Source organism: Apiospora aurea, assembly GCF_038362705.1.
Source record: "Apiospora aurea strain CBS 24483 chromosome Unknown utg000005l_segment0_segment0, whole genome shotgun sequence".
Taxonomy (NCBI): Eukaryota; Fungi; Ascomycota; class Sordariomycetes; order Amphisphaeriales; family Apiosporaceae; genus Apiospora; species Apiospora aurea.
In genome coordinates this window covers 696,155-711,336 of record NW_027117392.1, presented here as the reverse complement: position 1 = coordinate 711,336, position 15,182 = coordinate 696,155, and the positions used below count along the sequence as shown (strand labels likewise).

The window sequence follows — 15,182 nt, the reverse complement described above, 5'->3', positions numbered from 1 at the left end:
AATAAAAAGCGCTATAGTATTTACGGCGAAATAAGTTATAATACGTAAATATATAAAAAAAATATAAAATTAAGCGAAAAATCGGATAACGAATAGTTTTAATTAATTTTAAACGTTATAATTAAATTAATTTATATAAAAAGGTCGAGAAGTAGAAAAAGTATATCGCTAAGTAATATATATCGCGTAGTGGTAAACCACGTTACTTTAATTTTAACTATTTCCTATATTTCATTAAAAAGGTTTTAAAACATAGGAAATATCTCAATTTTAGTGCAAAATAGCCTATGCATTAAGGGGTGTGAGCGCTGGGGGGTGCAACTGCTTATCGCCCACTTGTGCAAGGAAATGCAGCGCTTTGTTTCGCCGTGGTCAGGGGGCGAGCACTTGAACATATACAACCAGGTTAAATCCATCATAGACGAACTTAACCCGGCTGTTGTCGTCCTCGACACCGCCCTTCGCCCTGCCCTTAATGCGACCAGGGACAAGAACCGCTTACACGCTTTTATCACACCGAACACGTTAATCGATAACTTTCCCGCTGAACAACCCTGGGCCAAAATGCTTTGGAAATATCCTGCGTTCGGCTCCGGCATCCCCGTACCCCGTACCGTGGCGTAACATTCCAGAGAACATCTTACTCAACGTCCGTTTTATATGGTCCATGCTCTTCATGCCGGGCATGAAGGAGAAAAGGAAATTTCTCAAAGCCCACGGGCTTACTGATCCTATCAGCTTTCTTCGACTGCACCGGCCAGACGTGCCTTGGCTCACACAGACGACACCTGGGGCAACGCTGCCGGTAGACATTGTGCCACCGAATGTGACCTGCACTGGACCTATGACGCTGTCTCTTGGATCAGCGGCTGAACAAGATGAGGAACTGGCTTCATGGTTGGCACGGGCGCCCACCATTCTCATCAATCTCGGAGGGGGGTTTGTGTACCCCGAGTCGCACGCCCTCGCAATGGTGCAGGCCGTAGCAAAACTGCTCCAAGATCTTCGTGTTCAGGTGCTGTGGAAATTCCGGAAGGAAGGGCTTTACAGCGATAGTTTCATGGATAGCCTCGTCCCTTTTACCAATAATGGCAGGCTCAGGGTGGAACGTTGGTTGGCAGCCGAACCACTAAACAGGAAATGTCGTTGTTTCAGTACACCATGGGGGCTCAGGTTGCTACCACGAAGCTGTCAGGTATGCTCGGGTCCGCATACTAAGAAAACTGAACATCTGCTCATGAAAACGTATCAGTGCCGGCATACCACAGGTTATTCTACCACTATGGCTTGACTTGTACGGGTTTGCGCAGCTTGGCGAGAGCATCGGCGTTGCTGTTTGGGGTTGTCGGGAAACTAACCCCTACTGGACCCCATATTGTCTCTACCGTGATATCGTCAGAGCAGTTCAAGGCAGTGAGAGCCTCGCTCTGCAAGAAAAGTCGCGAGAGCTTGGCTTGCGACTGCAGCAAAATCCTGGACGGTATATTGCTGCGCAAGAGATTGCGAAGCTGGCGGGTGCAGGTATCTAGTAACGGCCGCATAGATTAGGCAGTCTATTATCAGTTAATCGTCTTGGAAAGGACTACATATAGGTCTTCCGGTGAGCGATTCCCTGATTGGACAGGATATAACAATACCCATAAACGTTCCTCAAGTCGGTACCCACTTCTACAAGGGGACCTCTGATACTTGCTGGACTGTCGTCACTACGTGAGATGCTCTGAGGAAAACCATGTTCGACATGAACGCGATGACGAGGGAAGAGGGTGATGTCACGGTCAAAGCCATGGCTTCTGTCTACGCTACCCATCTAAGGGTCTTTACCTTCTCGGACGCACCTTGTCGCGATGGACGGTCGAGCAAGATGCTCTGCGTTTGCGCTACCACCCTCACAGCGCCGGAACAAGTACATCAGACATCTAGTAGTAGGATCGAGGCTAGACCGCAAACGAAGTTGTTTCATGCAACAGTGCTTGGAGTAGGTCGCCGCCGGGCCACTTGTGAATGATGATGTAACACGGCATCGGGTTTGGAAAGCACAGTAGCACTCCCTTTGGTGAAGCGCCGCTGGGCCTGGGCAGCCACTCCCGGTGGTAGTTGATCACGAGCATCGTGGCGTATATCGAACACGATAAAGGTTCACGGCGGAGTGGCTGATGTGGCAGCGACGGGCTCGAGTAGCTTCTGGCCGTTTCCCGACACCATGCTGGGGGATTGAAGGCGAGAGAGACCGCCTGTCTGTGTGAGCAGGATTGGCAACAAGCCCGTCGCTAGTCTCAAAGCACAAGTCGGGCGCGCAGCACTATGAACTGAACGATGTCGGTCAAAACAACGTCCAGGAGTGCTAATACGGCGATCATGGCGAGTGGTGGTAAAACATGTGTCGCAGGTAGTGTTATGTCGTCGGAAATATATAGCTGGCATTGCAACATGTTAGACTTGTTCCACTTCGAAAAGCGCCCCATATGTTTATTGTCTCTGATGAACAAGTCATGATGAAGTGGCGAGAATGCGCCGGAAGACCGATTGTTGGAACTCGAGAGAATGAATGATGTCCCAGCCGCCGTTGAGTGGAGGAGACATGGCGCCCGCTAGTGGTGAAGCCACGATCTTTCAAATGCTCTGTGTGAGGCTATTGATTTTGTTGGCTTGCCCGGTATGGATTGGGGGGGAAAGGAAAAAAGAAAGAAAAAGAAAAAGAGAGGCGCTTCCGACAGCCATCACGGCGATGCCAACCCAGCCTTTGGCCCCTCACCATGGACTTCATGGGACTGTACCTCAAGAGGCAAAACACTCAAGGCATAGTGAGCATGGCGGCATTGGTATATACCAGCGGATATCTCCAGGCTGTGAGACTCGAGGCGAAGGTGCTGCCAAGGATGACCCCGATGAAGCTGCTGACTTTCCATAAGGCGACGCGACGGCAAAGCACGAGTGGCTTCCGCTCATCCTTGCTTGTCATGACGTTGACGTAGGTGAGGGCGGAGCTGTCCTAGTCTTGGGCAAATCAGCACGAGTGCCGACCTTTGATGCCCATAATTGTTCACACTGTCTTGCTGTTGGCACTGCCTTCGTCGAAAGATCTTCCGAGTTTGGTATTCTGGGCCTGCGTTGTTGCGTCGATGGAGCCGTTCTTCCTTCCCTTCTCTGTCACCAGAGAGAGAGTCAGTCAGGTAGACGAGTTGCATTTTGGATATGATAATCTTAGGTCTTATGGTAAATGAGAAAAATGGGATTTCGCAATCATTTCTGCATGTATGAAATACCCGGCCAGCCGTGCAGCACACGCCCAGGCTCGCTTATTCGCTCCTGGGAGAGCGGAATCCGGGATAGGGAGCCCAGACGATCAAAGGATCCATGCGAGCTTTCACGGCAGTGGGCCGACGGAAAAACCACAAATACCCACGCTGCCCAATCGCGCCATCGTCTTGCACCTTCAGCCAAAGACCGCGTAGCAATCGCGCTCTCTTCACTCCCAACCTACCAGAAGACCAGAAGATTTGGGATTTGACGAAATCGCCCAAACCAACAGCCGGCTCGTGTCTTTATGAAGCTCGGCCTGACTGTTGGTTCGCACACCCAGTGACGAATTACGTGTCCAGCCAGTCCCTTTTTCTCCCTGGTAATGTAAACCAATGTTTAAAACCACAGTTTACGCAGGCTAGATGGCCCGGCGCGCTACAGGACCTTAGCTGCAGCTGTCAAGCGTGCGTATATGTAAGATGGATTGCCGGAGCTGCAGGTGTGGCTACATTCGACGACCCCCATCCCTTCCAGTCAAATCGGATCGCGACAGTAAAGTGGCGAGAGATTGTGTTTCGTGGGTATGTATGTAGGCATTCAACGGCTTTTCTCTTTGTGCTGTGTCTCGAGTGCTCGTCAACTGGGAAACGAAAACCAAGATATTAGACACGACGTCTTGTTCTTCGGTTTGGCTCGATAATATGTTTCACCCAATTCAGAACACTTTCTTTCAGCTGTAAGGCAATAAACAATCGAATACTTGGTACATACGGATAGCCGGCGTTGCTATCAATGACGGACGAGGACAAGCAGACTCCGGAGAATACATGCCCAAAAGTATCCCGACTCGGTAAGATGTTGGCTGACACCGTATGTTGGTTGCGTTGCTGGGGCACTGGAGTTGAACGTCAACAACGATTGGCGGCAGGCCTTGGAAGCTTGGAAGCCTGGGGGGACAGTCAGCAATACGAAAGAAGCTGGTCCAGAAATTCAGGTACAGCAGACATCAAACCCGCCGGCGCCCCAAAAACAGGCTCCAGTGCCCTGCAGCTTGCAGCAAGATGCATTGAACATGGGGCAGCGAGCAGAGAGAACGGGCCCTTCCAGATCACCCAACCCGACAGAATGACATCTTCCTCCCCATCGGCTCCCTTGTCTTTCATTTGATCGAACAAAGCCGCGGTCGCGCTGATCAGCCGAGCTTGTAGCTAGCCGTAGCCGTAGTAATCTGTCGGAGGCAGCTCTCTAATTGCAATGACGTTTCACAATGCTGAGTTTTTTAAGGTTGAATTGGGCCGGGCACGGGTGGATAGCAGCGTTAGCGCTGAAACTCGCGCCAGGATCAGCTGGAGGATTCCCAAACCGGCGGCGCTTGCTGGATTGCTAGGCCCTGCCAGGCCCTTGCCAGGCCTGGCCGACGCCCCCGATTTGGTCGATCCAGCGCCCTCGCCCAGGCGCCAGCCAGGCTCAAGCGCGACAGTTCCCCGTCGTCGCCCCTGGCAACGGCAAGATCCCCAGCATCAACAAAGCACATCCGACTTATCTTTAGGTCCTCCTGCACCAACCCACCGCGCCGTCCGGGATTGCACAACTTCAGATCTCTGTATCTATCCTACCTCTGTCTATTCTTTTTGTGGAATCTCCTCAAGAGTCAATCCGCAGAGAGGGTATCCTGCCAAATCACATCACATCTCATCCAAACAAATCCTCTACCACACCGTCTGTCTGTCTGGTAGCCCAGCGAGACTAACACGCGCATCCATATCTAACGGCCTGAATACGGCAATTGACATCTTCTAGTTCTCGTTCTGCCAAGTTCGTTCGCTGCTGAGTACAATCCAAAGAGCCTAATTGCCCGGCCAGACTGGCTTGCGCTGCGTGAGGTGAGTAACCGCACCCCCTGCATCTGCATCTGCTTAGTAGGGCGACCCTCGAGGCGAAAGAGACGGTGACTGACCGCCTGGCCAATGCCACGATGCAGTTACGGATCAATTGATAGCCCACAGGCCAAATCAACATCTATCGACAACTAACCCACCCATTCCGGACTCGACTCCCTTCACGATGCTGTCCCATCCGCCCCAGAGCGGTCTTCAGGCCCGTCAACAACACCTACGACCACACAGACGACAAAATTCGACTCCCACGGCCACAGAAGCGATGAAGATCGCCACCAACAACAATAACCTGCCGCCGATGCATCAATTCCAGCAACAACAACAACAACAACAACGACAGCGGATGTCCCACCGACGAGGCATGAGCCTGGACACCCGACGACACCCGATGCACACCCCGACACGGCAGGAGTTCCCAACGGTAAGTGAACAAAATACTAACACAGGATTAAATCAGACACCACAGCATGTGCTGCGAGAAACGCAGCAGCAACGCATAGCTCGCCCGGGCCACAACCAGCAAGCGATCTCGAACTTGGCAAATGACGAGAACTACCTAATCTCCCCCACGGGACCCCCAGATGCAAGGGTTTGATCCCAACTGCTTTGACGGGCTCCCACCCCAGCAGGATATGAACCTGCAGTTTAACTTCTATGAAGCGCAGATGAACATGATGATGAAGAAGAACCAGGAGAACTTCTCGGATAGCATGTCAAGCTCTCAGGATTTCGAGCTCTACCCTTCCAGCTCCATGTCCACGCCCACATTCATGAGCTTCAGCGACAGCCCGAACGGAGGACAAGGATGGATCTCCGAAGGAGAGTCATCGCATTCGAGGCGCAGCTCTAGAAGAATCAGCAACGGCATCATGGACAGAGTGAGCAAGTTCGAAAACATGCAGTCGGGAATGGAGGGTTCGCAGAGACCACCTACGCCTCCTCATCAGAATGCTACAGGTAAGTCCCAGCAACCAAGAGTGCGAGTGAGTAGCCGTCGCTAATAACGAACTCAGACTACTTCCCAATTACACCCTCGGGCGCACCTCACAACCGAACTATCAAGAAGAGCCGAGTGCCCCAAAGATTTGCTGAAGGATACGACGAGTCTATGGAAGAAACCATCAAGCCCACCCGTGGAAACCAGCGTTCCAGAACCACGTTTGACGAGATGCGTCAAGCTGCTGAAGTCCAACCTATTGCCCCCGCCCCTGCCCCCGCCCGATCGCATACCATGCCAATGCCAGGAGCATACGAGGCAGCATCAGCTCAAGAAAACAACTACCTCGCCATGGGCCAGATGAACAATGGAATGGCCATCCAGACCCAATTCCACCACGCTATGCCTCGTCCATCGCACCCACTCAGCGCAAGCTCCGACTACTCACATGACGCTTCGCCCATGACGCCGTTTATGAGCGAGTTCCACGCACCTTTGGACATGGACGTCAAGCCAGACCTCCGCCAGCTAGATTCTGGATCCGACTTCAACTCCGGAAATGGTTCCCAGTCAACGGAGATGCCATCCCGTCGTATCTCGCCACATAGGCGAACGGAGTCCGTGGCAAGCATCGCGAGTGCCGCCAGCATCGCAGACATTGACATTGAGCAAACAAAATTGACCACCGGTATCACTATCGAGGACATTCACCAGTACATCGAAGGGCCGGACCCCAAGGACAACAAGTGGGTCTGCGTCTTCGAAGATTGTAACAAGCGTTTCGGCAGGAAGGAGAACATCAAGTCACACGTCCAGACTCACTTGAACGACCGCCAGTACAAGTGCCCGACCTGCCAGAAATGCTTCGTTCGCCAGCACGATCTCAAGCGTCACGCCAAGATCCACACTGGCATCAAGCCATACCCCTGTGAATGCGGAAACAGCTTTGCCCGACACGATGCTCTGACGCGACACAAGCAGCGCGGCATGTGCATTGGAGCATTCGACGGAGTCGTCAGGAAGGTAGTAAAGCGTGGGCGTCCACGCAAGCACCGTCCTGACATGGACGAGCGGAAAGACAAGTCAACTCGCACGCGCAGGAAGAACGAGTCGATCTCTTCTTGTTCCTCACAGTCGGGCTACTCGGACAGCTCAGCAGTCAACTCGCCTGAGAACCCTGACACGGAATTCGAGATGCTGGATGACATAATGCAAGATATATCAGTCGGTGGAGTGACAATGAACCCGAGCAGGCTCCAAGGCGTTGGGTCGTCCACCGCGACGATGCCAACCCTGGAAATCGACAGCGCGAGTAGTGCGCATTCTCCGTCCGCTACAAGCATACACTCGTATGTCTCGCAGCTGTCGCACATGTCGCTGCACCCGGAACGCGTGGCAGATTTGCCATCACATCCGGCATCGCCTGCGAAGAGCACCTCGAGTCCGTACAACGAGCCTCCTGAGCTTTCTCAATCGTCTTCGCCTCCGCCCAGCAACCGCTACTTTGACAGCGAACCGGTTGCTCCGAGGCATGATGTAATGATCAGCGCGGGAGCCGACAATTCGAACATGGCGAACCTGAGCGGCTTGGAAAGCAGCGATGATGACATCCTGCTGCAGTTCACACACAGCGACCCGAACATGTTGATGCTGGGAGGAGACAGCAAGTTCGACGATGCCTTTGACAGCACAGTCGACATGTTCACTTCCAACGACGACCTCTTCTTTGGCAGCAATTGATTTACCTGTTGAGCCTGTTTCCAGCCACTGTTTGTTCAAGAATCCTGGTTTTTGTTTCTCCCAGCGAGCCCTGCATGCTTTTTGTTGGCGCCCTGGCTTGGTTTTGGCGGATACGGCGGCTGGGAAAGCGCCTCTTTTTCGAACGGCTTAGGATTTATGAAGCTCATGTTTGGAACGTAATAATTCTTTCTTTCTTCTTTCTGGTTTTGGAATAACAAATGTTCTTGTTGTCCAATCGGAAATAGGGCGGGAAACGATGTATGATAGAACGACACAGAACCTGTTTGATGGAGCGAGTGGATGTGGGACGATTGCAACCTTTCTCGTTTGGAGGTATAGGGGGGAACAGCGGCGGTGGGCGGACAGGCGGATGGGAGGCGGAGGAGGAGGAGGATGAGGAGGACGAGGAACAGGTGGATGGTTTATTATATACTACATCTGGAGAGGCATTTCCATTTGGTGGTCTGGTCGTGGCGCGTTGGCGTTTCCCACTTGGACCGCCTCGTCGCGAGCGACTTGGTTCAGGGTTCTCGATGGTTTTTGGTCTTGGCTGTCGGTTTTGAGGCCGAGGGAAATTTCGATGTATATGGAGGGTCCGACTCGTATAGGAAATTCATTGGGTTGAAAGTCTAACCGAACGGTCTGTCCATTGCCATATGATGTGTGAAACGTGATCGTCTTGTCTACGTACATACTTAGGACCCCAGGCCACCCCTTGCGATGAGGGATCTCTCATGATGTGATTGATGCCTTACCTGGGCACTTAGGATCTAATGTTGGGCCCTGGTGATGGCAATTGCTCAGTGAGCCGCCCTCGTTCTCCCATACATGCGGAAACACATGGGGAACGATTTGTGGGCAACATAATCACGCACACATGAGAAGATAGGCTGGCAGTGTCTATGGCTCTTCAGTAAGGCCGTATTCCCCTGGAGCGTGCGTTCTGCCTCCATGACAAGAATGCGGGGTTGGTAACATTGCTGGTGGTTGGCCACCTCTTAGATTAGCATGTGCCGTGCCTTCGCTTCTTAACGAGAAAGTCATCGTTCTCTGTACAACTATCTTCCATGGAGTAGATTAAAGATGGACATAGAAATGGATTGAGATTGAGATTTGATCCCTGGGATTGAACGGTTCTAGTTCTTTTCATTGACTTATGAAGTATGTACGCCACTAATGGTCAAGCCGAGCAAGTGTAGTCTCAGCGGGTTTAACGTCGACTGCAGGGCCCCGCCTCGCAACACCTGATGTACCAAAAAAGCAAACATCAAACTGCACATCAATTCACATATCGTCAAGAATATTGGCTATGTGCGTAGTCGAACTTCCCAAGCTGCCTTTCTCCAACCCTGGGTGAGCCTTGATAGGTAAAGTCGGGACATTTTCTGTCTACCATTCTTTTCATTTACCAGCTGGGTGTCAGGCATTCCCAACGCTTGCTGGCCCGACTCGCGAGATCCGATTGCCTCGTAACCTATTTGGTCTCTATTTCGCCCATTGGACACATGCATCGAGACCTCGGATATCCACTCCCCCTTGATTTCTACCCATAAGTGCATCTAAGAACAGAACTGTAGTCCAAGATGCGTGTTCCGACGATAGCCAGCTACATCTCGCAGTTCTACCCAATTGGGAACACTCCGGCTGTCTGCTTGAGTCAAGGCTTGCCTCAAGGGGTCGACGCCGACATATTGCTCCTCGGATCTGGAGACCTTCGCAACATCCTCTATACCATCTACGCGAATGTCGGACTTCGTAGGTCTTCTTGGGCTGTCCAGTTGGGATACCATAACTGACCTGTCCCAGCTCCCCGCAAGGTCAACTTCACGTGCTGTGATATCGAAACTGCAGTCGCAGGTGAGGAGAAACTGCTGGCACCAGAAGTACTATATTCTAACGGAACTATAGGAAGGAATGTTCTACTTCTATCTCTCATCATAGATGAAAAAGATAGCAACAACTCAAGCATCTTGTGGAATATTTACTATGATATCTATCTGACAAAGGCCGCAGCAGCCGTTCTCGAGGCCCAGCTAGAGAAGTTACTTGCGGTCTCCAATTCTCTGGAGACTTGGCGTCAGGGCAAATATGGCGAGACTCTTTCGTTCTGTGACGAGGGAACCCTAGCCTTGGCCAGAGAATTCTGGAGTAAATGTTTGGCGTCAGCAAGAGCCTTGGACAAGCCCGCGCTTGAGAAAGAACTGAAGCGAACCCGTCAGTTAGAGGCTGGAGGCGAAGGCAGCCTTATGTTGACTGGGTTTCGATCTGCTTCGCCGGGTGCAGTCAATGCCTTGCAAGTGCTTCCGGAAACCCATGCCCATTATTGGAAGACGGGCAGCCTCACTGAACCGACTGCCGACTTACCCAATCCGCTCATGGGCAGCATCCTATCAGAACATACATTGCTTCATCGAGCAACTGACCCCGTCCTCGGATTCCATCTCGCCACGGCCTTTTCCAAGATCGCTCCCGGCTCGCCGCTGCGAATCGATGGGCAAAGTCAAGGGAAGAACAGGCTTGTCCAAGCGGCTATAACGCAATTCCGAGAGTGGGTCGGGGCTTTCCAGAGTCAGCTGAAGCACGGAGTGAATGTGTCATTTGCAATTGCAGATGCGCTCAACTTTTGCCAAGCTCTGAAGGATGCTAGGGGTGGCATCAGTAGTACGCCGACTCTATACCGCCGCCAGCTCGATATGTCCGGCTTGGATTTGGATCCGAAGCGCTACTCCTCTTCCACCGTCAAGGGTCTCTTGTTTGATGTCGTCGACACGTCAAACCTTGCAGACCACCTGGGCGCCGTGAATCTTTTGATATCAGCTTCACCTTTGCTGAAACCGGTAGCGAGCTCTACTCTATATGTCGAGACACTCATGAAAGGGTTGAATCACCGCCAAGCCGAGCTGGACGAATTGCTACTCGGCCATGCGCCAATGGTTTCTCTCATCCTTGGTGTAAGTGCAGTTGAGTCTTGGACCAATGCCACTACGACATCCGCTGTGGATTCAATTGTGATCGGGGCGGTCTACAAACAGGGAAATGAGAGCCATCACCATTCCAGGATCGCTTGGAAACGTGGCTCTTCTCTCTCCGTGTCGAACGGGTCAGCTCCAATGCTGTATGTTGAATTTGATGCCATGAGCAGTGTCTTCTTCGGAATCTATCACCGCATGTTCGAGAACGAGGATCCGTACGGCTTCATGGGGGCCTCTCAAGATCAGATGTTAGCCGCAATGCGGAAGAGCGCCTACCCGAGATTCCATCGTGGCAGTCTGGTTGCTCTTCTGAAGCATGCCCGTACGACTATCAACACCGACTGGTCGCTTGTTTACCGGTCGTTGATAGATAAGATCCGGGACGATCGCAAACTGCTTCTTGGTAGCGTTTACGTCCAAGACTTGACTCTGCATATGCACAGCATGGGGCTTTTCACTGATACTTGGCTGCAAAACGACATCAGACCAAATCCTGGTGCAGACGACTTTAGCGCTTGGAGTGATATTCCTGCAGCTGTCGCTGTAACCCTAGTGGTGCCGAGGGCGCTGTTTGACAAGATCTATGATGCAGACCCTACGAAGCGAAGCGCACCGACCCTGCAAGTCGGGCTTTCATCGAGTACCCCAGGTCAGTGGCAAAACTTCTTCGCTGATGTGCAGCTTGCTTTTGGAAGCGTGGAGCCTCAGGGTTATCCAAAGGAGGACTCTTTCCAGGCATCAGTCAGCCCGGATTCCAAAGGATGGGGCGGAAACTCGAACATCGTAGCTTCGGTAATGGTTCCGACGGCCGCTCTACAGGTTGAGCCTGGGTCGGCCAAGATCAGCCTCAGGATCCAAACGACCGCTCAGTCTATTGCCACCTTTAGAAGTGCAGGCCTGGGACCCGATCTGGTAGTTTACGAAACGAACGTGGCGGATGCTGCACATGTTTTCGTTACGAGAAATCCACCTGGCTTGTCTACTTTTATACCCAACATCAACAGTCAATTGCAGCCCCCGGGTGGTTCAACGCCACGATCACAGATCACAGCCAATGTTGATGCGAACTCTGCCAGGTTATTGTCGCTTACTGGACATGTCGACATAACTACTGATCAGGTAAAGAAGCTCTTGGAAGACAAAGTGCCAATTGAGCTACGACAAACTTCACCGTTTGCAATTGAGATTGTCTTTGGCAAGGACAGGCTGGTCCTTCCTGTTGTGTTCCCGGTACCAGTTGATCAGGACACCAGCAAGACAAGGATTGCGCGGAAGTCTGCGTATATTGAAGTCATTGCGCCGCTTGCAGATCCTCTGAAGTCCAAAGCCTTGGCAAGTTATCTCTACCCGACAATACTCGGACCGGATGCTATACCGATCACATTGAATGGCCAAAACCTCAGTCTGGATAGACTGCCAATCCTCAACGTGGATCCAAAACACAAGCGAGACAACCGGTGGCTCGTCACTTTGGCGTCGCACGTATTTTCTCTCAAGGAAAAACGCCTGCGAGAGTCGGGCAAGACCCAGGAGGGCGTCAACAAAGACTTGCGTGTCAACTTCAAAGAGTCAGTTTTCACCATGTTCATGTTGGCTTCCGGGCTTCAGGGTGGCCAGACGGGTCTTTTCTCCCTAAACCAACCTGATAAAGGCATCGTTCTTCTGATCTTTATCCGGTGCATCCGCATCGACGCCGCCGCCGGCTCAGTAGTTGCCGATGCTGCTATTATGCCGCTAACCCTTGACACTGTCCTCTCGAGAAAACTTGAAGACTTCTTCCTGCTATTGCGCGAGCTTGAGATATGTGCCATCACGGTGAACGACGAAGAGCTACGGCTCTGGAAACAGGTCCTTCCAGATATGGTAGAGCGGTGCCGCACCTGGAGCCACACGGCGGATTGCGAGTACAAGAAGCCTGGCGCCGGGATCCCGCTAACGTTCGAGACGGGCAAGCAGCTGCTCTGCAGCTGCGGTAACGGCAAGCTGCCCGAGCACTACATGAATATCCCGGGTTGGGAGTTAGCGTCGCGGTACGCCGTACGCGCGGCTATCAGCTTGTCGTTCTCGGTCCCGTTTATCGAGGACATCGTGAGTACCGACACGCTGAACTTCAGCCAGGGCATGCAGGACATGACTATTTCCGAGAAGTGCCGCAGCTGCGGCAAGACCAAGACGGCGACTGGGGGTAAGCTGATGCAGTGTGCGCGGTGCAAGGAAGTCGCCTACTGTTCCAAGGAATGCCAGAAGGCGGACTGGAAGAAGCATCGCCAAGAATGTGCTTGAGTAGCATGTCACCGGGAGATTCTTGATCTACATCTAGGCGATTGCCCGCTTTTTCACAATATTCAATAGCTTGAGTATGGTGCCAACGCTACTGAGCAGCAATTAACTTCACGATACATTGAAATGGCATTTATGACGGATAACAAGTTGTGATGCAACTTGAATGTTGATTGGAATTGAAAAGTATCATGAAATCTCGCTGTTCTAATCAGTCTGAGTTGTTCGAAGCGAAGTATATCCCAGTTACGCCTTTGCCCAATGCCCAATGCTCAACCCATGCTACTGCTCAATGAAGCTTCCTGCATCCTACATCGTTATACATGATTTTCGTTTTCGTTTGCGTTTTCCTTATGTTCCTGTTATACAAGCCTGTGGCTCTCTCCTTACTCGATTCTGACCCTCTCGCCGTCGAGACCCTCATACACTGCTCCACCACGAATCCAGGTGAGCAGGCGGCTGTTGGACCGTCTGTGTCTTCTAGACTTGGGACCGGCCTTTGCTGCTGCGTGGTTCTTGGCCTTCAAGCCGACGTCCTGGGTCCTGGTGCCGAAGCGGCATATCCGGTCACCGATGTGCCACCAGATGCCCTGCTTCTTGGCCCGGGCCAGCTGGAAGAAGTTGTAGAAGCGGCTGACCAGCTCTCTGGGGATGCTGGTTGGGAATACGGAGATGATGTGCTCCTTGATAGTGATGATGGAGGCGGCGATGCCGGCTGCTCCCGTCCAGCCGGCGAAGAGACCGTCGAAGACGTTGTTGAACCGCTGGTACCAGAGGAGGTTGGAGCGGCCGCACGAAGGGCAACAGGCCAGCTGCTGCTGCTTCTCGTTGTGGCCAGTCTCCTTCTTGGCGACTCTTCTCATGGCGGATTGCATGGTGTGAGGCATTGTATGTGATTTGATTATGAAGTTGTTAAGAGGCCGCGTTGGTGATGAAAGGGATTGATAGCTGCTCTGTCTGGTAGGCGCTTCCCAGATGAATTAAGTCTTATGATGATGATGAAGAAAAATGTCGACAATGAGTTGAGAGTTCGATCAAATAGTAATACAAGAAGGTTATGGCTTTAACACCTGTCTGATGGATAGACGGTTAACTGGTCGTTTGACTCTGAGGTTGCGTATCTCTTCTCTCTCACCTTCAAGGCCTTCTTCGAGGCACCTATTTATCTACAGAACCAGAGCGCATCGGCGGCGGGTGAGGCCATTGACAGACGAGGCTTCGTCTATCCTCGAGTATCCTCCTTGACGGATCCTTAGCTTCTCACACTCTGTGAGGATCAAAATTCTCATCTTCGAGAACAATTCGCAGGGGAGCCCCCGGGAAGAAGCAAACGGCCCGCCGCTAAGCCATGGGCCGGCGTCAGGCACCAATCGACACGGACCCCTAGATGGCCGGGCCACGGTGCCTAGCTGCCCGAATGGTTTCCTCGTGGTCCGAGCGAGAGAGAATAATGACGTCGATGTCGACTGATCGATCTTCGATTGTGCCTCTCATCAGCTCTGATCAGCCCTATGTGCTGCACCGAGGTGGAAGGGCCCGGTTCTGCCCACGAGGCTGCCTTGGGCCCCCCCGGCCTGCGGGCGGGCAGGCAGGCCGGCTGGGGGGCGCCGCGTGCCCCGTCCGCCCCGAACAGCCGCCGTTTGAACGTTTAGGCCAAGGTCGAAGCAGTGTGGGCATTCCGGGGTGCCTGGTCACACTCCATATCTCCATCCAATTGCCGGCCGTTTGATTGCGAGTCCAATCATTCTCGATATCCAGATGCCGTGGGACTCATGAAATTGCGACGAGGGAAGAGAAAAAAACTAGCAACGACGACCACCAGTACCATTCAGTGGGACGTCCAATCGGCTCATTCTTTTAGGTGTTAGTCCAGGAACAGGTTTTTCTTTTTCGCTTTTTCTTTCTATGCTCGCGAAACACTGACTCCATTCGCGACCTCGATTTGGCGGTTTCAACCGTCTTTGGCCGAGATTAGACCTCGTAACGGGCGGATGAGTCTCCATTGGGTGTGAGGCTTCATTGTCAAGAGTGGGATTGCGTTCTATTCGCTCGATGTACTCGCGATCGATTCAATGTGTGTTTCGTGAATGCCCAAAGGTTGCGTGACCTGGT

The 15,182-nt window shown here is 52.3% G+C and overlaps 6 protein-coding genes across 6 annotated transcripts; 4 read left to right on the top strand and 2 right to left on the bottom strand.

Annotated features, from left to right (window-relative positions):
* Positions 1–348: 348 nt before the first annotated feature.
* On the top strand, positions 349–1,529 carry PG986_006799 (2-hydroxyacylsphingosine 1-beta-galactosyltransferase; the record flags this gene model as incomplete). Its single annotated transcript, XM_066843021.1, has 4 exons — positions 349–620; positions 739–1,109; positions 1,156–1,195; positions 1,253–1,529. 4 exons carry the CDS (start codon positions 349–351, stop codon positions 1,527–1,529), a joined length of 960 nt encoding a protein of 319 aa, XP_066699133.1.
* Positions 1,530–2,756: 1,227 nt separating this feature from the next.
* On the top strand, positions 2,757–2,975 carry PG986_006798 (uncharacterized protein; the record flags this gene model as incomplete). Its single annotated transcript, XM_066843020.1, has 1 exon — positions 2,757–2,975. One exon carries the CDS (start codon positions 2,757–2,759, stop codon positions 2,973–2,975), a length of 219 nt encoding a protein of 72 aa, XP_066699132.1.
* Positions 2,976–5,307: 2,332 nt separating this feature from the next.
* PG986_006797 (uncharacterized protein) lies at positions 5,308–7,818 on the top strand (the record flags this gene model as incomplete). The annotated part of the gene is made up of 3 exons (XM_066843019.1): positions 5,308–5,562; positions 5,768–6,098; positions 6,155–7,818. 3 exons carry the CDS (start codon positions 5,308–5,310, stop codon positions 7,816–7,818), a joined length of 2,250 nt encoding a protein of 749 aa, XP_066699131.1.
* Positions 7,819–8,250: 432 nt separating this feature from the next.
* PG986_006796 (uncharacterized protein) lies at positions 8,251–8,554 on the bottom strand (the record flags this gene model as incomplete). Its single annotated transcript, XM_066843018.1, has 2 exons — positions 8,251–8,460; positions 8,510–8,554. The coding sequence occupies 2 exons, from the start codon at positions 8,552–8,554 to the stop codon at positions 8,251–8,253; spliced, it is 255 nt and encodes an 84-aa protein (XP_066699130.1).
* Positions 8,555–9,401: 847 nt separating this feature from the next.
* PG986_006795 (uncharacterized protein) lies at positions 9,402–13,073 on the top strand (the record flags this gene model as incomplete). The annotated part of the gene is made up of 3 exons (XM_066843017.1): positions 9,402–9,573; positions 9,625–9,675; positions 9,727–13,073. The coding sequence occupies 3 exons, from the start codon at positions 9,402–9,404 to the stop codon at positions 13,071–13,073; spliced, it is 3,570 nt and encodes a 1,189-aa protein (XP_066699129.1).
* A 383-nt stretch (positions 13,074–13,456) lies between these two features.
* Positions 13,457–13,957, bottom strand: PG986_006794 (uncharacterized protein; the record flags this gene model as incomplete). The annotated part of the gene is made up of 1 exon (XM_066843016.1): positions 13,457–13,957. The coding sequence occupies one exon, from the start codon at positions 13,955–13,957 to the stop codon at positions 13,457–13,459; it is 501 nt and encodes a 166-aa protein (XP_066699128.1).
* Between the last annotated feature and the right edge of the window lie 1,225 nt (positions 13,958–15,182).